This window comes from Lissotriton helveticus, chromosome 9 (genome assembly GCF_964261635.1).
Source record: "Lissotriton helveticus chromosome 9, aLisHel1.1, whole genome shotgun sequence".
Lineage (NCBI taxonomy): Eukaryota > Metazoa > Chordata > Amphibia > Caudata > Salamandridae > Lissotriton > Lissotriton helveticus.
The window spans coordinates 630,138,407-630,161,882 of record NC_136070.1 but is presented as its reverse complement, the minus strand read 5'-3'; the positions used below and the strand labels follow the sequence as shown (position 1 = coordinate 630,161,882).

At 42.6% G+C, this 23,476-nt stretch overlaps 1 protein-coding gene across 1 annotated transcript in view; it reads right to left on the bottom strand.

The window, feature by feature from the left end:
* Positions 1–12,696: 12,696 nt before the first annotated feature.
* Positions 12,697–23,476, bottom strand: part of LOC144782883 (uncharacterized) — a 76,579-nt gene continuing 65,799 nt past the window's right edge. The window contains exon 3 of the mRNA XM_078662137.1: positions 12,697–12,864. Within this exon, the coding sequence (XP_078518263.1) occupies positions 12,775–12,864 (90 nt within the window). The 3' untranslated portion in view covers positions 12,697–12,774. The remainder of the gene's footprint in view (positions 12,865–23,476) is intronic.

The following is a 23,476-nucleotide window of genomic DNA, read 5'->3' as shown; positions in this document are numbered from 1 at the left end:
TCAGTGAGTGCATATGTACTAACTGGTATTGGTGTGTCCATGGTTTCGAAAATGGCAGTCTGTATTTTACAGTGGGTGTATCCAAGGTTATATTAGAGTGAGGAGGTGCATCAGATTTTGATGTGGATGATGTCATCAGTGATGTCATCAGTGATGTCATTTGAGATGTCATCAGTGATTCCATCAGTGATGTAACTGACCATGTCACGAATGATGTAATATATGACGTCATCAGCAGTGCATTGCCGGGACGCGAGTCCAACTAACTATAACATCCCTGAAACCTATGATTTTTTCAGTGAATTTCTAAGGTTTTTTAAATGCTAATTTCTAACTATAACGTGTCTGAAACCTATGTTTTTTTTTCAGTAAATTTCAATGGTTTTTTAAATGCTAATTTCTAACTATAACGTGCCTAAAATCTATGTTTTTTTGTGTTAATTTCAATGGTTTTTTAAATGCTAATTTCTAACTATGCCTACAAAGGTAGGATATGTGAAGAAAGAGGAAGAAAAGAGCAGAAAGAAGCAAGACAAATGTAGAAAGAACCAACAGAGGAGCAGAAACTCCTCTTGTGCTCCCAACTAATTACTGACGGGTACTGGTGGTAACTGACTCTGACTAACCAGGACCGGAGCTAGTGCTATGCTAAAAGACACTTAGAATATAGTGAAAACACCTACATACACCAGGAAACACTATGTGTTGGGGTACCCCTGTGATTAGCACGACCTCCTCTGTATTTGCCATGAGTTAGTGCCTGGGTCATTGCATGAGTACATGAGTACTGAGTGGATGATTAGAGTAATGCAAGGAGAGTAGATGATGATGACTGGGTGATTGGAGGAGTGCATGGGCAGTGACAAGGAGATGGCTGGACTGCATCAGTAGAGCTCAGGGGATTGTAGCAGTGCATGTGTTAGTGCCTGGGTCATTGCATGAGTACATGGATAGTGACTGGCTGATTAGAGTGCGGCCAGAACAGTGCATGGTGATTTTATGACTGCTTGGGTTTTGGTGGAGTGATTGGATAAGTACATGATGCTGGATGGGGGATTTGAGGAGTGAATCAGTACTGTGTAAGTCAGTGGTTCCCAAAGTTTTGGCTCCTGAGGACCCCCATTGAGTCAGCACTGTAATCTGTATGATTTAAATTTCAAACATTAAAACAGTAATTCGAAAGAAATAAACACAGGTGTGCGTGCATACAAAACAAATTGTCGAATTACTAAGGATTTTAGTATTTTATATTGAAAGAATCTGCAAAAAACAAAAAACTTTATTGGGAAGGTTGGTGCTGCATCTCCATGACTAACTTTTAAATGGTTGGTTTTATTTCACAGTATGAGGCTCCTGCTCCTGCCAGGGCCAGACTGGAAACCCAAGCAGCCCTGGCCAATGTTTTCAGACCAGTCCCCTCAGGTGCACACCAAGTGCAGTGAGTGAGTCGAACCACTACAAAGGGGACTTTGGGAGGCTCCCCCCCCCCCCCAAGACAATTTAGGAAACAATCGTGCATTCTACAACACATTTATCATTATTTATTGAATTTTATTAGCTTTTAACGAATAGTAAATGATGACCTTACTTTGCACCAGGATAGGATAATCTTTGTTTGGGTTCTTCAATGATTCCCTTTTTATCACACTCCAACAGTGCCTCTCATCTCTCCATAGTCCCTCTTTCACATGTATTTCCTTTCTTTTTTTTAGCATCTGTCATACCGTTGTAGGATGTCAGAGCACTTTACAACACACACACATATAGGACAGATATACAAGCCCCTTGCGCAACCGATGCGTCACAAAAAGTGACACTCTGGTGGCGCATTTTAGTGTCCCATATTTATAAGGATAGGAAAAGCCACCCTGCGTGACTTTTTCTGTTCTTGTAAATATGGCCCCTTTGTAGACAGCACTTTGCTTGAAAGGTGCGTTCCATGGGTTTTGCTGTGAGTGTTCCCAAGCAACACCCATGAAACCAGACACATTTCCAGATTTACGAGAAATCGTTAATCTGGAAATGCGTCTGAATGCTACACCTCCCCAAGGGAGGTGTAGGGAGGTGCAACAAGAATACATGTATTCATTTCTCCTTGTTGTTTAGGAAGATGAAATCCCCTCTAGTGATTTTTTATATGCAGAAAGGGAATCCTACCTGAACATAAACAATCTCCCCACAATGCAGGCATCCTTGCACCATGGTACAAGGGTGCCTGTGCCGGCGCATGGGAGCAGTTTGTGCACCAGCGCAAGGAGAGCACTGAGATGCAACATCCTATGGTAAATATGTTGCATCCCTGTGCTTTGAAAGTGACTAAGTGCGGCGCAGCCAAATGGCTTGCACCACTCACTGAGTCACTTTCCTTGTAAATCTGCCCCATAGAGACAATGAATCATACATGTAATTACATAAGGCCAGGCGACTACAAGTTGTAGGATTCACATGCTATTCATACTGGTAGGCATAACACAGTGTTTAGCATTGACTTTAACAATGAAACTTTATTTCCATTCAAATAAACCTTTTTAGCAGCATTAGGATAATTAAAGACTGGGAAAAAACGAAAGTTACTATCTTGTACCATGCAGTTTACAAATATATTTTTGATGCCAGTTTATACGTCTCTGTGCTGGATCACGATTGTCACTTTACTTATAAAGTGCACAGTAACTAAAGAATATCTGTAACAAAAGCAGTAACCCACTGTTCTATGCAGATCAAACATAGTTTTTTAAAAGAAAATGCAGGCACACTTTCTTTGCAAGAGGCATATTAACCCTCTGTGCTACATCAAGTAAATCAAGCTGCTACTGGACAAAACTCATCTCTCTCCAGCAGGAACATTAATCACTGGTGTTATCTTGACACTTTTATTGTTGCTCGAAAACTTCTAATTATACTTGGAACTTTGCAGTGCTTTTAAAACTGCTGCCTGGGAACCCCCTGGGAATGTGTCACGTACCCCTAGGGGTCCGCGAACCACAGTTTGGGAAACACTGGTGTAGGTGGTTAGAGGTCTGTATGGGTAGTACACAGGGGATTGTAGCAGTGCATGTGTTAGTGCCTGGGTCATTCCATGAGTACATGGGTACTGACTGGAAGATTAGAATACTGCAAAGGGGGTGAATGGTGAATTTATAAGTGCTTGGGTTTTGGTGGAGTGATTGGATAAGTACATGGTGCTGGCTGGGTGATTGAAAGAGTGCATGGGTACTGACAGGGAGATGGCTGGACTGCATGGGTAGTGCTCAGAGGATTGTACCAGTGCATGTGTTAGTAACTGGGTCATTGCATAAGTACATGGGTACTGAGTGGATAATTAGAGTACTGCAAGGACAGTGCATGGTGAATTTATAAGTGCCTAGGTTTTGCCGGAGTGATTTGATAAGTACATGGTGCTCGCTGGGTGATTGGAGGAGTGCATGGGTAGTGACAGGGTCGATGGCTGGACTGTATGGGTACTGCTCAGGGTATTGTAGCAGTGCATGAGTTGGTGCCTGGGTCATTGCATGAGTGCATGGGTAGTGACTGGATGATTAGAGTGCTGCAAGGAGAGTGCAAGGTGAATTTATAAGTGCTTAGGTTTTGGCAGAGTGATTGCATAAGTACAGACATGTCACATCAAGCCCCCCTCTCCCTTCACCACTGTGCAAACATGCCCCCTGGCAGGCCACCAGGTACCTCCAGTAAGCGCCACAGAGCTGCATTGCAGAGAGGTGGCCCAAGGCCATGCCCCTTTTTACACTTCTCTGCAACGCAATTCTGTGGTTCTTACTGGACATACCTCGTGGGCTAGTTGGCCCCCAGGGACCCTCAGGATTCAAGGGGACTAAATTCCCCAACTTGAAACGTGCCACAGGGTGCGTTTGCACACTTGTCACATCAGGCTACCGCCTCTCCCTGCACCAATGTGCAAATGCACCCGCTGGTGCGTTGTAAATTGGAGGATTAAGTCCCCTTGAGTCCTGAGGGTCCCTGGGGGCCAATTAGCCCACCAGCTACCGCCAGTAAGCGCCACAGAGCTGTATTGCAGAGTGGTGTAAAAGGGGGCGTGGCCTTGGACCACCTCTCTGCAATACAGCTCCCTGGGGCTTACTGGAGGTACCTGGTAGGCTAGTTGGCCCTCAGAGACCCTCAGGATTCAAGGGGACTTAATCCCCCAATTTAAAACGCGCCACAGGGCATGTTTGCACACTTGTCACATCAGGCCACGCCCCCTCCCTGCACCATTGTGCAAACGCACCCCCTGGAGCGTTGTAAGTTGGGGGATTAAATCCCCTTGAGTCTCGAGGGTCCCTGGGGGCCAATTAGCCCACCAGCTACCTCCAGTAAGGGCCACAGAGCTGTGTTGCAGAGAGGTGTAAAAAGGGGTATAGTGTCTGAACACCTCTCTGCAACACAGCTCCCTGGTGCATACTGGAGGTACCTGATGAGCTAGTTCACCCCCAGGGGCCCTCAGTATTGAAGGGGTCTTAATCCCCCACTTTACAATGTGCAAGGGGGGCATTTGCACACTTGCTATGTCAGGTCCCGCCCCTTCCCTGCACCACTGTGCAAATGAGCCCCCCGGCGCGTTGTAAATGGGGGATTAATTCCCCTTGAGTGCTGAGGGTCCCTGGGGGTCAACTAGCCCACCATGTACCTCCAGTAAGCACCACAGAGCTGCATTGCAGAGAGGTGTAAAAAGCGGCGTGGCCTCTGACACCTCTATGCAACCCAGCTCTCTGCCACATACTGGAGGTACCTGGTGGGCTACTTGTCCCCCAGACACCCTCAGTATTCAAGGGGAATTATTTCCCCAACTTACAATGCGCCAGGGGGCACGTCTGCTGAGTGCTGCAGGGAGGGGGCGGGCCTTTTTTGAATTTATTTTTTATTTTACAAGTGGCCCCCCTTCTTTTACATTATTTGGGGCCCTGGGGACACCATCTCCCAGGGCCTTCTCTTTTTTTTACTTAAAAAATAAAACGGGAAGTGGGTCACGTGACCCCCTCCGGAGGCCAATTTTGGCCCCGGGGTCCCCATCCCCGGGGCATTGCCACATATTTATATATATTTTTATACATTTTTAAGGAGAGGGGCTGTGTGGCCCCCCTCCTGAGGCCTCTATTGACCCGGGGGACGTGCCTCTTTTATTGTTATATTTTTTTATTGAGGGAGGGGGGCCGCGTGGCCCCTCTCCCGTGCCACTTCTAGCCCCAGGGAGCCCATCTCCTGGGCCCTGGCCACTCTGTTGGGGACCGTGGAGGGAGCCTCATCTCCCTCAGGGTCCCACCGGCTCCCCACCTCCTGCGGGAGCCAGCATTACATTTCGACACAAGGAGCTGCTGACATGCAGCTCCCTTTATGAAAAAGAAATCTGCCATGAGGCCCCCGCCAATTTTCATAACTGCTCCGTGGGACCCCCCACGCATTTCTTTAGGAAGCCCTGGGGAGGTGGCGGTCCCCGGGCCTACATGGGGCTGCCTGCCCCCGCATTTAATTTAATAAGCCCCGGGTAGGTGGTGGTCCCTGGGACTGTGGGCCCCCCACAGGCACCCGCAACATAATTTATAAGTGCCCCCGGAACCTGGCCCACCCAGGGGCTTTTTGAATACGAAGCGCGGGAGACCGCGCTTCTTTTTTTTTTCAGTCCAGATTTGCGCACCCAGCGCGAATACGGCCAATTAAAAAAAAATAACTTTCTTTTGACCTGGGGTCCTTGTGGGACCCCCTGAGCAGGCCTAGGGGGTCAGGGTGTTTTTACCCTGCCCCCTTTTCTTGTTTTTCATGCTTAGTTCTCTGTTGTCTTGTGACTCAGTTCTACTGAGTCACAAGATGGCTGCCAACACTTCCTGGTTTGGAGTGTTGATAGTCAATTAGAATAAAGCTTATGGTCCAGAGGGTTCGCGAATCCACCGCGGCCAAAGATATCGAAACTTTTATTTTTTGAATTTCTCACCAACTACTAAACGGATTTACACCATTTTAAAAAAAGGTAGCTTTCTGAACCAAGGAAACACATGAACAACACGTTTTGGGACCCCACTTTTTTCTCGGCCGCTGATTGATATTTGTACTCTTATTTTTTTAATTTCTCAGCAATTACTAAACGGATTTACACTATTAAAAAAAAGGTCGCTTTCTGAACCAAGCACTACCTTTTTGTCAAATTTAAGGTAATTCTGTTCAGCAGTTCGGGCTGTAGCCTTGCCTAAAGTTTCCTATGGGAAATTGATTTTTTTACTCTTATTTTTGGGATTTCTCAGCAACTACTACACGGATTTACACCATTTAAAAAAAAGGTTCGCATTCTGAACCAAGCACTACCTTTTTGTCAAATTTGGGGTAATTCCGTTAAGCAGTTCGGGCTGTATCCTGTCTCAAAATTTCCTACGGAAATTAACACATGGAAAACGCATTTTAGGACTCCCCCTTTTTCCTCAGCCCCTGCTTGACGAATCACCCCCCAACTTCCAGGATTTGAGCTGACCGGGATCGACTTTTTGGGGGGAGAATTTTGCGAAGATTCGTCATACGACACCAAAGTTATTAGCAAATCAAAAAACGCTTTCCTATGGAAACTAGGTTCTAACTATAACTACCTACTGGCGACTGCCAGGTAATATATATATATATATATATGATCAAGCTTCGTTGAGAAGTGAAACGAGTTGTGGCGGATTTGCTGGGCACAATAAAGGCACTTTAATTTGGCACCAGGATCCTTGGGTCTGATCATCGTCATATGCTGTGAAAGAAAGCAGTCAGTGGTGGCAAAGTTCTTCATATATATATATATATATATATATATACATATATATATATATATATATATATATATATATATATACATACACACACACACTGAAAAAAACAAAGGTTACAGGTACATCATAGTTAGGGTTCAGATTTCGCTCGTACAAAGCCAGTAAACTCAGCCCCATTATAGTTATCCGAGCTAACTATAACTCGCGCCTCTGCAATGCACTGCTTATGACCTCACATATTACATCACTCCTAACATGGTCAGTGACATCACTGATGACATCTCAAATGACATTACTAATACCATCATCCAGTGAATGTGTATGCTTTTAAAAAGTTTGAGTGTTAAATATATATACCAAGGTGTATTCGTGAATCAGTGGGTGTATGAGTGCCTAAAAGGATGATTCAGTGGGTGCATGACTAACTGTATAAGTGAGTGATTAGATGCCTCAGTGAGTGTATGGGTGAGTGACTAGGTTGTGTGAATGTCTGGATCAGTCTGTCAGTTGGTGTCTAAGTGGCTGTATGGGTCGGTGACTGGGTATGTGGGTGGCTATATGGGTGATTGATTTGCTGTCTGAGTACCTGTATTGGTGTATGAGTGTCTGTGTGGGTGCGTGAGGGGGGTGTGACTGCTTGCATGGATGAGTGGGTGGGTGAGTTAGTTGCTGTAAGGGTCAGTGAGTCAGTGTATGTGTGTGTGAAGGGCTGTATGGGTGAGTGAGTGTGTGTATGGCTGTGTAGGTGAGTGGATGTGTCAGTGGTATATGGGTGAGTAACTGGGTATGTGAAAGGCAGTATATGTGAATGATGGGGTATATGAGTGACTGTATGGGTGAGTGAGTGAATGTGAAGGTGGTTATATAGGTGAGTGTGTGCTTCTGTCAGATACAGTATAGGTAAGTGAGGTAAGTGAGGCTTTAGTATAAGTATGAGTAAGTGGGTGTGTGTGTAACTACATTGGCAAGTGGCTTTGAGATTGACTGTATAGGTGAGTGACTAGGTGTGTGAATAGCTCTATGGGTGGCTAACTCAGTGTTTGAGTGGCTGTATGAATGGATGTGTTGATGATTGTATTAGTGAGTGAGTGGCTTTATGGGTGGGTGAGTGGCTGTGTGTGCTGATCTATGAATCAGTGAGTAGCTGGGTAAGTACTGGTATGGGTGTGTGAATGTGTATGAGAATGGTAGTGTGGAAGTTAGAGTGGGTGTATGAAAGGTTATTGGGGGTGTGAGTGGGTATGTTAGATTCTAGGTTCTGATGTCATCAGTGATGTAATTTGAGATGTCATCAGTGAAGTCACTGACCATGACATGAGTAATGTAATATAAGAGGTCATATGCACGCATTTGCAGGGGCGTGTGTTATAGTTAGCTTAGCTAACTATAACGGCGGAATTTCACTGGTTTTGTATGAGCAAAATCTGACCTGAACTATAACGTCCCTTTAACCTATGATTTTTTTTCAGTGAATTTCTAAGGTTTTTTAACTAGCAGTCATGTTTTCAGAGTGGTGGAGAAAGGGGTCTGGGCCTCTGAGCAGCTCTTAGGAATTCTGCTATGAAGGACTTACAGTGCATGCCAGGAGAGCTTCTTGACCCCCTTTCTCCACCACTCTGCAAATGTGTCTCCTGGCGTACTACTAGTAGGGGGATGAAGTCCCCTTGGCTATTGAGGGTCCTTGGGGAACAACCAACTCTCCCATTACCACCAGTAAGTCATACACAGGGGGATTGGTGAGACCGAGTAGAAGGCTATGCCTCCTTTCTGCACCACTCTGCAAACACGAGCCCTGGTGCACTACTGTTTGCGGTAAGAAGTCCACTTTACTCCTGAGGCTCTCAGAGGCAAGGGGAACTCATCCCCCCACCAGCAGTGCCTGAGAGGCACTTTTGCAAAGTGGTGGAGAAAGGGTGTGTGGCCTCTGATCACCTCTCAGCAATCCTGCTGTGTGGGGCTTACTGGAGGTAACAGAAGGTCTTGTTGGCCCCTAAGGACCCTCAGCAGCCAAGGGGGCAAGCCTCTAACCAGCAGCCTGCCAGGAGGTACATTTGCAAAGTAGTAGAAAAAGGAGGCGAGCATGCAGCAAGCTGCAGGCTCTTTTTTTGCTTTTCCTTTTACATTAGGCACCCCTCCCATTGACCATTTTAGGCCCCAGAGACCCCATCTCCTGTGGCCTTCCCTTCTTCTTTATTTTTTTTAATTTTTTTTTAAAGGGGGGACGGCCAGCACCCCTACCAAGCTCGATTTCAACCCCGTGGACCCCATCCCCTGGGGCCATGCCTTCTCTTTTTTATTTTCTTTATAGTCTGGCACATTTCCAACGTAAATGTAGAGGCATGATGTCTTCAAGTAGCAATTTCATTTCTGAAAGCCTGTATGGTAGGGGCAGAGACAGTCATTCATGTATTGTGGCGTGTGTATTTTAGGCCCTTTTCAATGTTTATCTAGTTCTAATCTTAACCCCTTTTTATTATATACTTATCTACACATATTTGGTGATGTAATGGTAGACGATATTGTGGGCAGATCGCGGGAGATGGGTTCATACAGTGGAGTTCGATTTATAAGGGAATCATTATAGTTGGAGTATAATGGTGTGTCTTGGTGGATTTCTCAGTTTTGTTGTGTTGCTATGTCTTATTCGTTGAGCTATGGATGATATAGCACATATCTAGGAGGGGATTTTGGGCAGATACACCAATTGCTTAGGCATCTTTTAAGTTTCTTGACATACTCATTGCCTGGCAGATGGAAATAGTCTGAGCATGCTGTGCCTGGGTATGTGGCATGTCTAATCCGGTATAGCTGCTATGCATTATCCATGTATTTGTGATACAAGTGCTAGAAAACGTATGTCTAATATATTATTTTGCATGTTTGAGGGGCTTTTTTTGTGTGAGTGCAGTTGAGCACAGTGGTAGTACATTTTTCTTCGTATATGAGTTGATTTGGGTGTGTGGTAGAAGTTCTCTCTGTTTTCCGTTAGCAGTACATATCTGTGCGTTGCATCACTTTGAGGTGAGCTGGAGTAGGCATGGCAATAGTCAATTATGGGCGTCATAATGAGTCTGCTGGCAATTGGAGGTAGAGATACTGGTGCTCAAGTTACTGATTGCAGCTGGCACCTCCGCCAAAATTATCAGTCATTCTGAGTTTCTGAGCCAGGAACAGGGAATAACATGTTGGGTTCAGAATTATTGGCACCAACTCTATGCGTTTCCTGGTTTCATGCTTTTCCTGATTTCAGGTATCTATCCATGCACAGTAAGAAAATGTTCCCGGATTTGATTTTCCCAACTGCGTTTCCTTAACCCAGTAAAATTCAGAATCAGGTGGGCCAGTATCCACAATAGGGATATTACGCCGCCTAGCTCAGAAAGAAGATTCATGGCCCATGTGAGTCATGCATTTTACTGGTCACAAATGGCCCGATTCACAGAATCGGACCGTTTGTGACAGATAAAATTTATATTGGCATGTGTGAATTCCAATTTGTGATCCAGTAACATGTTATCCAATCGCAATTTGGAATTGTGACTAGATGCCGATTTGGTATTAGGAAAGGGCTGGTTTTAGAGCGTCCCTTCCTAATACTGAATTGCAGCAGTGTGTAAAAATGTTTTGCAACAGAAATGTGGTCGCAAAGCATTTGCATTTTACCACCTACTTCAAGTAAATGGTATCCCATTCGCAAATGGGAAGGGGTCCGCAAGAGACCCTGAGCCAGCTGTATCAGTATTGGGAATATCGATTATCTAATTGCTATTCTCTGTGAATTGCAATTAAGTAATCATTATTCCTAATTAATGAAACTCATAGAGGTTCATTTAGGGATTTTTAGTGGGTCGCAAAGCAACCTTTCTCATGAATATTAAGGAGGTAGGTCGCAATTTGCGAACCATCAGGAATCCCTAAAATCACAGGGATATCGGCCCGCGGGGGTTAGCAGACTGCCATGTTAGGGATTGCTGTTAAATATTTTTTTTAATGCAGTCTGTTTTCTTGGTAGTTTCTTGGTAAATGGGTTGTGTTTGAAAAAGAAAAATGAAAAGTTTTCTTTTCATTTTTTAAAAGCCACTTCTGTTCTGAAAAAAAGTTTTTGTTACCATTACTATAGGAAACAGGGGGCCAGATGTACGACCATTTCCTTTTGCGAATCACAATTTGCTAATTTTAGCGACTCGCAATCTGTGAGTTACAAAAGGAAATGTACTAATGTGTCTCAGACACATTTTGCCATTCCCAATGGGGTTGCAAATGACCTGCCTCATCAATATTCATGAGGCAGGTGGTAAATTTCTGATTCATTGGTAATGGCCAATAACACAGGGATGGGGACCTGCTAGGGGCCCTGACCCCTATGTCTGTGTTTTCTTTTTAAATAAAACAACTTTTCTTTAAAATGCAGATCGTTTTCTATACAGAAAAACAGGATGGGTAACAAAAATAAAAATGAAACGTTTCAGTATCATTTTTAGGTGGAGCCTTGGCAACACATGCACTGCCACAAGGTATGCACTAGTAGAGTATGGAACTGATATCCCGCCCATTCACCACCCATATTTTTAATTGGCTTGTGTCATTGTCTTTCCTAAACACTGTCTTGCAAATCATTATTAGGCTTGTTAGTCCCTCCTTGGTACCACCTTGTCTGCATATGTTACCTCCCATAACGATTGGACCTTTTACTTCTTTTGTTACACGGTCTGCTTTATCTTTGCTGTGTGCGCTATTTAATTAAATGATTTGGCCCTATTCCCCAACTAACTCGCAGCACGCCGCACGCTTTTAATTTATTTAGTATAGGCGGGCGCAAGCGCGATTTTTTATTTATTTATTTTAGTAGGACGGTCTGCTTCAAGTATAGTGGCCACAATTACTTATTTATTCATTTATTAACTTTTTTTTGCTTGTTTACTACTGCCCATGTGGCGCTTTCACATTCATGAAGGCCGCGCTCCTTTCCTTAGACAAGCTGTGTCTAAAGAAAGGTGCCCGGACAACATTAAAGTGAAAGCGCAGCATGGGCGCTTTTACCCCCCCAAAAAAACATCTGTTTGTCAACTTGACAAATAGATGCTCTTTTTGGAAAAATCCCCCGGGCCGCAGCTTCACTTTAATGTCGGCCACGCCCCTTTCTTTAGACGCGGCCTGTCTAAAGAAAGGGGTGTGCCCTTAATGAATGTGAAAGCGCTGCCTCGGGTGCTAGCGATGCAATAGGTCTCGACTTTGCGAGAGTTTAAGTTATTGCTTTGCCAATCGCTTAAATTCTCATCAATGCGAGACCTATTGCATTGCAAATGCTTGTTTAAGAGCAGGCAGTGGTCTGTGGGACCACTGTCTGCTCTTAAAAAACATTTTCGCTGCCAATCACAAAGAGGAAAGGGTCCCTTGGAGAACCCTTCTCATTTGCGACGGGCTTACCACCAATTTGAAATTGGTGGTAAATGCTAATATTTCGTGACCGCATTTGCGGTCGCAAAGCAAACTTACATCCCCCTGCAGCTCTCTATTACGAAGGGACGCCCTTGGCATGCCCTTTCCTAATAGCGACTCGCAAGACCTATTTTGCGAGTGGGTAACAGATAACCAACTTGCAAAATAGCTTTGGTACATGCTACAACTCTTTTTAGAGGTCTCAAACGGGCCGATTTCCCCTTTGAAACCGTAAAAATGGTCGTACATCTGGACCTAAGTTTGATATAAAACATTTGAAAAGTAGCTTCGGAAGTAGTTCATGGCGATGCTGGGTTCCCAATGTCACTCCGTATTTGGTTTGCTCTTAAAGTGCAGTGCTCTAGTAGTTTTCTTAATTGGTAATTAAGTATTCCTGTGGTAATAGTATGGGTTTAACACATCAAGTGCCAAACGGATATTAATGAACCTGATCAAGCACACCATTGAGGGCTTCATCCATAATGAAATAAATACTCTACCACTATTTATTTTATGTAAGTATTTTCATTAGTTTCATGCCCACTCAGTCATGACTTGTGTTTGATTGCTGCTGTCGTTGTTATCATGCCCTTACGGGAGTGCATGATTTATCCTGTAGCTTTTTCTGTTGCATCCGATTGTCCACCATAATGGAGACGTCACACTGAAGGGTCTGTAGTAGAGAAAGGAGAGGACATGTTATTCCATTGATGAAAGTTGGCAACACATTTCCATATAGGCCCTGGAGCCGCGTGGGTGCTCACACACATAGCTTGACAATCCAAGTGCCAACTCTTAATGTCTTGTCTAGGGCATTCTCTCTACAAATCTTATTGCGTTGTGGTATATTTCCGCCTCTCCCTCACAACTCACGAGATCTTGGTGAAGACCAAGTGTTGTTAATGACAGCAAAAGATACTCTAACTGTGATATAAACAGTTCATAATCATCTCGGCTTAAACAGCGAGCATGGTCCTTATGTGAATCACAGTTGCTGTGGTCACCTAGTAAGTACATCGGGTTACAGAGTGGCAGAGAGGGTCAACATGAGAGATGCAGAGCGTCATTCCAGGAAGGAGTTCTGGATTCTGTGCGGGGGTTGTGTCTTGGGGTGTGCTAGAACCAAATTTAAATGGTAATATGGATCTTCTGCAGTGGTGCTTAAAAAAATGGGAAAATTGCCAATTTAACTTTGTTGAGGGTGGGACGGATCTTACTAGGGTGGGACAAAGGGTTATTACAGAGACTAGGAGTACGGAAAAACACCCCTGGTGATGTGTTTGTGAATGCAAGCAGAGAGGCAGAGATTAGATTTTGGAGTAATGTAAATTGGGTAATGTTCTGCACAGGTGTTGGGAAGGCTGTTACTGTGAGGTATTTGTAGATCAAAGATGATCTTAACTTTCATTCTGTTAGATTGCAATCCAGTGTGATTTAAGATAAATGTTGAAGAGAAGACGCCAAGCTCTTGTTGGTAAGTAGTAATATTTATTGAAGAGCGCAGCCAAAGAGGTCACCACGCCAGCTGACCAACTCCTAACTGACTCCCACATAATATTCAGTGTAGAACACAGAATGCGTACAAGCATTCTGGAAGTAAGAACAAGGAAGAAGGATAACATATTTACAACATACCTTCCTTCTTTAGGGAAAAGAAACAAATGACCACATTGAAAGGCAACAGCAACATATTATAAGAAAAGAAAGCAATAAACATAACAATGTGAAAATATGAATGTAAAGCAAAAGAACATATCGTGTAAGAAAAATAAAAAGTCAACAACAATAATCATTTAAATAGGCTGGTGATCTACGACATCTCGGCATCCTGGAGTCAAGAGACACAGGAGCATCCTGAAAGTGAAAAGGGTTATTGGAGTTGTTTTGTAAACAACTAGATTTACAAGCATCACCACCACCTACATTTTGCCTATTGAATGAACTGAGGGACGAGCTAGAATCTTCTGATGTGGAATACATGTAGCCACTATTCCCACTGTTAGCAGAAAAGGAGTGGATTACATAATTGGAAACAATAGATTATTTTTGATATAAAGCCACACGGCGAATATTCCATTTCTCACCATTGGTTAAGACTATGTAATGAAGAAATACTTCATTGACAGAAAATGGACCTTTGAATTTAGATAAACCTCTGGAAATTCCTCCTGATTTTACTTTAACAAGATCCCCTTTGAAATGTGTGTCGAGACAGTACTATTGGGATCCAGAGTGGTTGAGGAATTGTAGTGATCATGACCATCATGAGAAACTCACTCATTAATCCATGAAGGAGTAAGTTTAGTACCAGGAGATCTCCCACGCATTAGTTCAAAAGGTGACTTCTCATTATTACCATGTACAGTAGTGCGATACGCCCAGACCATATCACAAACCATACCATGATCAAAACTGCCGCTTGAACAAGACATTTGGATTATTCCTTTCAATAATCTGTTAATCCTTTCACACAAACCATTTCTTTGTGGGTTATATAGAGATGTGCAATGATGTTTAACTCCACAATTTAACAAAAAGGAACTCATGTTATGGGAGACTAATTGTGTGCCACTGTCTGTGATAAGTACATTAGGGTAGCCTTCTTCCTGAAAGAGTGTTTTCAAGAAACCTATGGTGGTCTCAGTATTAATATCCCTTACAAAACTGATAGTAAGCCATTGAGAAAATAGGTCAATAGATACAATTGCAAAACGTTGACTTAAAGGAAGTTCTTCCATAGGTCCAATGAAATCTAGACAAATACTGTGCCATGGACTACCAGGACTTGTTATCTGACCAGAGGATGACCGAACAGCAATTTTAAGTATCTTTTCACCTTCGCTACAGGAAGGAAACTTTTCAATCCATGAAGAGACCTGAGAATCTAAACCCGGCCACCAGAAATTGGCTTTTAATCTGCGTTGAGTCAAAGTTTGACCTAAATGGCCTTCATGAGCGATATTGAGTAATTTGGGTCTTAAGCTAGGAGGAGGAATGAATTTATCACTGTGCATTAAAACATTGTCACCACAAATAGATAATTCATCCAGAATTTTCAAGAAAGGACGAGTAGAGATGTGTACGCAACTTTCTCTTCTAGAACCCAACTTAATAAGAAGGATTACTTCTTTGAGAATGTGATAATTGGCCATAGCTTTGCACCATTCTTCACGAGTAAAAGTACATTTGCTAACTTCCAGGACATCCTGAACAGATGCAACATACTCTTCATCATTCTCAATGCTAAAAGATTTGTCATCAAGATCCTCCCACTTAACAGATAGTTTGGAGAGACAATCCGCTTCAAAGTTACGCCAACCTTGTACATGTGAGATTTCATACTGGTAGTCTTGAAGCTTGGAAGCCAATCTAGCTAACCTTGGAGAACCCTTGGCAGCACCACCAGGAGATAAGATGCAAACCAATTGTTTGTGATCAGTATTTAGAATAAATTCTGTCCCCCACAAGTACGTGCGAAAATATTGGACACCCCAAGCTGCTGCAAGTGCTTCTTTCTCTATGACAGAGTAATGATGTTCTGAAGGAGTTAGTGTTCGAGTAGCAAAGGCAATTGTTTGTTCCACCTCAATGTGTTTTTGCAAAAGAACAGCGCCTAAATCAGTGGCACTGGCATCAACCATAACAACTGATGTGCGTTTGGTGTCAAAAGGGGCTAAAACATTGGCCTCACATATTTCTTTTTTAATACAATTAAAATATGTATTTTGATCGTCACTCCACACAAATGTTGCTCCTTTTTTTTAACAAAGGCCTTAGTTGTGCTGTCTTGTCAGAGAAATTTCTAATGAGTATTGAATAGTATTCTATCAACCCCATGAAAGATCTGGATGTATGACGTTACAACGCAGGCTATTACAACGCCTGCCTTTACAACGCGGTTTTTACATCGCAATCCATTGCAACGCATAGCGCTTTGGGGTGCTGGATAGTGAATAGTTTAATTTACTATTCCAACTCCAGTCCCCGTGGACACTAGGGAAGGTTTGGATAGTAAATTAAACTTATTCCCTATCCTAGAGCGCCCCCCAGCGCAATGCGTTGTAATGGTTTGCGTTGTAATGACCGCGTTGTAATGGTAGTGCGTTGTAAAAGTTTTGTTGTAAAGGTTGTTCACCGAAAGATCTGAGTTGATCTTTGTCAGATGGACATGGAGCTAAGTGAATAGCTTCCAAAGGTTTTGTCTTGGGTTTCATTCCTAATGCTGTTATTTCGTGACCAAGATACTCAATTTTTTCAACCAGAAAGGAACATTTGTCCTTACAAAGAGTTAGAACAGCCTCTGGGATTCTGCTGAGAACATTTTCAAGTACTGCATTATGATCATCAACAGAGTTTCCGAAGACCAAAATGTCATCCTGAAAGAAGACCGCTTTCTGAATCCCTGAGAAAATTTCAGTAACCATTCTTTGAAATACACTTGCAGACGAAATGAGGCCAAAAGGAAGACATGTGAACTGGAAAGTTCCTTCTGTAGTAATAAATGCAGTGAGGTGCTTAGAGTCACCATGGAGTCTTATCTGGTGGTAAGCACTCTTTAGATCTAGTTTTGATAAGTACTTAGCACCTTGTAATGTAGATGATAATTCATTTATGTTGGGTAGAGGAAAGGTATCTGCCACAACACACGTGTTTAGTGACCTTAAATCTACACAAAATCTCAATTTTCCGTCCGATTTCTTAGTGAGAACAACTGGAGATACCCATGAGGATGCCTCAACCGGTTCTAGCACACCACTCTGTAACATTTAGTTTAATAAGGACTTAACATCATCCCTCACCGAAATGGGAATTCTTCTTAATTTGTATTGGAGAGGTACACTATTATCTTTCAACTGAATACAGTGCAAATAACCTTTGAGGTCACCTAACTCATCTTTAAATACAGTTTTGAATTTTCCCAATATGTCTTCTAAGGATTGGTCATCCACCACCATGACTTGCAAAGGTGCCATAGGATTGATGATTATGTGTAGATCAAATTGATGAACCCATCCTAGAATGGAGGGGTCCATCAACAGAGACATAAACTTTCCCAAACGTAACTCTTTTTTTAAATATAATATTAGATTCAAAGTAGCCTAGGATGTCTATTGTCTCCCCTTGATACCTCGTTGGATTAATATCACTATTCAATAATGCCCCAATGCTCATGTAACATAGATCATGGAATAATGGTGTATCTCGAACCTGTGTCTACCATAAGAGAGACTTCAGGACTATCAATTGTAAATACCTCCTTTGGTCTGTTCAGTCTCTTATCATTGTCTAAAACAACATCAACATTATCAATTACTAAAGTTCTGTCCTTTTGTTTTCTAACTTCTCCTGTGGAATCTTAAACCACTGCAACTTTTGGGCGTTCTTGGTTTTGCACATTTCTGAAAAGTGTCCTAGTCTGCCACATTTCAAGAACTCTTTGTTGGATGCAAAGCAGTATCTTGATTGAGATGTATGGCCATTGCTGCCACAACGAGAACAAACCTTGTTTGTAAATTTGGAGGAAGAACTCTTTTTACTGCTGGATTTAGTTTTATTTCTTACTACAACCACAGATTCTTCATCATCTGAATCGCATTCCTCTTTTAAACTTTTCTCAGAAACTTCTGACACCTCATGTTGAGTACTCGATTTCTTTTGTAATTCTTTCATGCAACTCTCTGATTCTTCAATGAATTTGGCCAAGTCAATTGCCACTTTTAAGGTAGGATTCTTAGCAGCCCATAACCGCTCTTGAATTTTTGTGTTGTTACATTGCAGTATTAATTGATCTCTGATTAATTCATCACACATAGCACCGAATTTGCACTTGACTGAAAGTTCTCTTAAACGAGCAACAAAGTCATCAATTGATTCCTCACTCCGTTGACAATGTGTGTAAAATTTGTAGCGATTCATCACTACATTTTTTTCCTTTGAGAACCAAGTCTCTAACCTACAAATAGCTTCCTTAAATTCATCAGGTAAAGGTTGACCATTGGCTTGAGGTGCTGAAGGAAGAAATCTGAAGATGCGTTGACCTTCTTTGCCTGGAGTGCTAAGAAGTAATGCCTTTTTGCGCTTCCCTGAAAATTCTTGTCCATCGAGTACATCACGATAGTTGTAAAAAATGATGATCCAGTCTTCCCATGAAATAGGAGGAGTCCAGGTTCATTTAAAAATGGCGGAGGAAGTGTAACTGTTATTTGTTGAGATATGACACAATATGATGCTTTGACTTAAATCAAAAGGTAAGCCTTCTTGAAAATAGGATGACGAAGCACCTAGTGAAGAACAAGAATGTCAAAACTACAATGATTTAAAGACAAAACAGATACAATACATGGATGTGGTATATAATGTTAATGAATGACTCAGAGAATGAAAAAATGCAAATTAGGGATGTGCGTATCATTGAATGAATAACACACACAAATTGTAGGAAAACTTTGAAGAAGAGCGTTTCTTTAAACACAATAGTGTAATCCGAAAGTTGAACAGGTGTGCGCATCACCGCGGAGAAGTAAAATCCGTGTTGCACAGTTGTGTTTTTATTACACAGGTGTGCGCATCACCGTAAATAAACCATGTGAAGCGCTGTTCCCGTTTCCAGACTGAGCATAATGCCCTACTTGTTGTAGCTAGGCAAAGCTCTAAACAATAAAAATAAAATGGCCGCGACGTAATTACGTAGTACTAGTTGGAACTGGTGACACTTGAAACGCAGCGGAGTTGTTGACAAAGTCTGCGCGGTTGCGTATAGTCTCTTCTAACGTTGCTAGGCAACACTAACAAAGCCAGGAATGACACGCTGGATGACGCGTCAACACAAGTCAGAGGGGTGCCAAGCAACGATCACGTACGAGAGTATGAATGCGCCATTGTACACTTACAGTTAAGACGAGTGACGTCAGCGGGCCCTTCTTCTTTGGATTTCGGCATGTTTCTCCTCACCGATTTCGTGCTGAGCACAGTAGTAGTTTGCGGAGACGTGTGTGCTGCAGAGGATGCAAGGAAACAGGAACGCTGCATGGATTAGATGTGCGGGCGACTCTCGGAGACTGCAGATCGGCGGAGTTGGATTGAAGAGGTTGAATTCTCGCTTTTCAGAGGTCAGCTGCTGACAACATCTTTGCCAAAATTGTTGAAGAGAAGACGCCAAGCTCTTGTTAGTAAGTGGTAATATTTATTGAAGAACGCAGCCAAAGAGGTCACCACTCCAGATGACCAACTCCCAACTGACTCCCACAGAATATTCAGCATAGAACACAGAATGCATACAAGCATTCTGGAAGTAAGAACACGGAAGAAGGATAACACATTTACAATAACAAACAGGGGCAAAAGGGCATTTGTTTGTCTTGCAGCAGGTGTGGTCACTGAGTTCTACAGTTTTTGTCTGTTTAGCTAGTATCTTTAGAAACCTGTATGTAGGCAATGACCACAATGCAGACCGATTTGAATAGGTATCAGTATACCTAGTGAAGTGTCTGTGTAACACATATCAGTTGGAAATAGGCCCATGACTCAAATGCCTTACAGGACGCAGGTAAACCTCAACCACACATTCTTAAAAATAGCCTTGAGGCAGCATTATATAGTTTTTTTCCTACGCACATCCATAATTTCATTTTACAGAGAAATCCTAGGTACTGTGCCAGACCATGGCCTATTGAAATACTTTCATGTGTTTCCCATCAGAACAACCACCAAAAGCCTGAAGCTATTTTGCCAGCACAATTTGTATAACTGTGTCATCTTGGAAACACAGTTCTTGGAGTGAGAACCACACCAAAACCACTTGGACATGATTAGCCTTGGCCAAAAAGTTTGCTCTGTCCAGTGTGGAACCGGACTCAAAAGATTTTCCATGGTTGCTTTTATGCCTAAACTCCAGACCTGGTAACTTGTGAGCGGTAACACCCTACATAGGATGGAAACTAGGAATTTGAAGTGGAATCAATGCCACTGACTGACCAAGTGGCAGGTGCTTTCTGGAGGAGGCTCATGTACGCTTCGGAGGACATCATTCGCTACTCCAATCTCTCTTTTGTACTGGCAAATGTGAAGTGGACAAGCAATTGCCTTTCCCTGTGTGCTAAAGTGTAAACAGATGCAATGTAAATAACTCAAAGTGCAGTGTACGCTTCCAAGAATTTGTTCTAACTTTCCGACCCAATCATATTCGGGTTCATGTAATCTGGTTGTAACCAGATCTCAAATGCACACCCCTTTCTTCTTTGCAGTTCTGAATTCAAAGGGGTAACTCACAACTGGAGGTAATAGCCTTATAAACAAGCATTTGCAATGCAATCGGTCTCGCCTTTGGGACCTTAGCTATGCAGCACATTAGCATGGGTGTTGAAACATCTACTGTTGTTTAACATGGAGGGAAAGTAAGCACCAAACTGCATGACACGCCAGGTATGGGAATACATGTAGAGAAATGTTGCCCTTCAGCGGAAAATGGTATATTCAAAAGCTCTGTTTTTAATATAAAATCAGGGCCTTTGGTCGTCCTATCACTGAAAATACAAGATTTGAAAAAAATATTATTGTCTATGGGTGCTCATGGAAGACAATTTCTATGGACTGGAATCTAGAGAATGCTAAAGCGATTCTGGTATTTTACTGGCTTCTGCAGGTCATTTTCAGTCAAGAAAGTTAAATAGAGGCAGTTGCCAGAAAAACTGAAAAAGAGAAAGTCCCTCAGCAGAAAGCAATTCTGGTATTTTACTGACCTCTACTGGTCGTTTTCTATCAAGACAGTTAAAGAGAGGCAGTTGAACAGAAAAAAAAGTCCCTAAGCGGAAGCAGACAAGTCCTAGAGCTCATCTCCAGAGCCCACAAAAACGCACATACACATATAAGTATATACTAAAGTATATACAAGAGGTCTCGAATGCTTGACCAAAAAGGTCAAATAAAAGGGCTTTCATTTCTTCCCCACGCCTGAAATTGTGTTCACGGTGAGGAAAGTACAAGACTGGGCACCCTCCAATTAAATCTCCAGCTTTCCAGCTATGGCTGACATCAGGGAAGTAGCCAAAACAAACAAATTACCCCCACATTGAACCACGTTTGCCATGACCTTGAGTGAGTGAACATGACAAACGTGCAAGGCCAAATTTCGACATGGTGGGCTTGTACAGTATAATTAGTGAAGAATTTAGCAACAACCTTCACGTTTTCCAGGCATTTTTGGAGGAGTGCTAAAAAGAAAGTGTCTACTCACTGAGGCTGACCTTCCACAGAGTTGTTTTTTCCTCACAAGAATGTAGAGCTGCCTTTAACCAGATCACACATCTAATCTGCTTTTATCTACTCCTGTGTTCATATTTCAGTTTTTCTAAATTAGAAATGCAGCAGCCATTGCACATGGCATTATTATTCATTAGATATCTTAAACAAAATACCCTGGGTGACAGAGATCTTTGAAGACAAATAAAGCTGCTGAAGGGGAATTTGGTCATTCAAAAACAATTACTTTCAGGTAGCAGCTTGGCAGAGCACCGCTGAACAATCTGCTGGGCATATATTAAAGCTTTTCTCCATTCAACTTCAGCTGCAAGATCAAGTAAGAAGAAAAAATAACGATCCTGTGTAATTCAGCCTCATATGTGAAGTGATACAGGGTTGGTTTGCAGCAGTAACTTTAGTAATGCCAAAAGTCTATAGTTTAATTTTATTCGAAACGAGAGAAGAAAAAAAACATTGAACATATTAGTGGTGCTCACATCCATTATCGATGTCGAGCGGAATGTAATGTGGCAAGAGAAAACGAGTCCCTGCTGCACTCCTCACACACAAAAGTAGTTGCAACAGGCCTTCTGGAAAAGGACATTCTGTCTTCTCGTAGTCTGGGAATTCCTGGTACATCGCTCCACGCCAAGCAGTGAAGGGATTGGGGGACCTCGGTCTTTAAATGCACAGCAAATGTGACGAGGCTATTTACATAAATAGAGCTCAGAGCAACTGATAACACAATTGCTTGCATTAAGTGCTAAAAACAAACAAAAAAGTAGTCCCGAAAACATTTGCTAAAAGGGAAGCTGGGGATGGATAGTAGTAATTGGTCCATGCTCTTGGGGTGGGCTAAACACAGGAAGAAGCATGACGCATGCATGCCATAGGCAAATCGGGAGAATGAATATAAGAGCGACGATGGAGCCAGCAAATCAGAAGCCTATGGACGGGCTGAAGCCCACAAAGTATATATAACATGCTTCTTCGAGACAGCGCAAGTGCTGTCTAGAGCCGAGACTTAAAAAAGGATCCTTACAGGGCTTTAAAATTTTCTCTTGGAATCCCAAGATTAATTATCTTGATTCTGGTTCCCAAGCATAAGGATACAAAATGGTTGTGATGTACAGGAATTATTTATAATATTATTCCCCTCACAGGGAAATTTTCCCCCTCTATTTTTTGGGGTGAAGAAGGGACACTAATTATGAAGCATGCCAGGAGATGTGGATGATGTTTTCCGTCTATATTAATTATATTCCCATCCCTACAGGAAGTAGAACTCAGTACGAATCATTTCTTCATCTGCTATACCTTGCTGTGTTTGACTGACTGCTGGAGAGGTTGGGCACAGCAGTAAGGTGCTTCTCTGGGCAGGTTTAGCAATGAAAATTCTGCCTCCTATTCTCCTTTCTATTTACTTTGAATTATCTACTTTGAGGGTCTTACCTCAGTTATTAGAACAGAGGAAATAATGACCCAGTTCTAACAATGGGTATTCAATACCAGGACAAGCTTAATGACTGTGGACAAGGGTTACCATATCTGGTCCATCTATGATGTGACCAAAAAGGCTTTGCCAGTGCGGAGTCTGGTCTGGGTGCTGCTATTTTTGCAGCAAGGAAGGGCACAGGTGGGTTGTGTTTGCCATACCTGGCACAGAGGTGATTAGTGTTTGCTGATGCTTATCTTTGACCATGTGCAGCATTACACTGCTTTTTGGCTAGGTTTGCGCAAGAGAAGTACCACATATATCCATACATACATGTGTATTCTACTTGCATTAAAGTGCTAAGATTGTGTTTTATCTTGTGTAGTCATGGAGGGGGGAAATAGTATAGTTCATGTCTCTTCTGATAAACATTCTCTCTCCACTTTATGTAGAAACCAACAAGAGAGGAGTAAGCATAAGAAACAACGCTCTCAACTTTACACAAATGTGTATTCTCTGTTCTAGAGGGTCAAGAAAAAGCTTACATGTGTTAGTGCAGTTACTTCTCAATCCTGCCAAGATGGCTATTTCTTTTCCAGCACCATGCCACCCT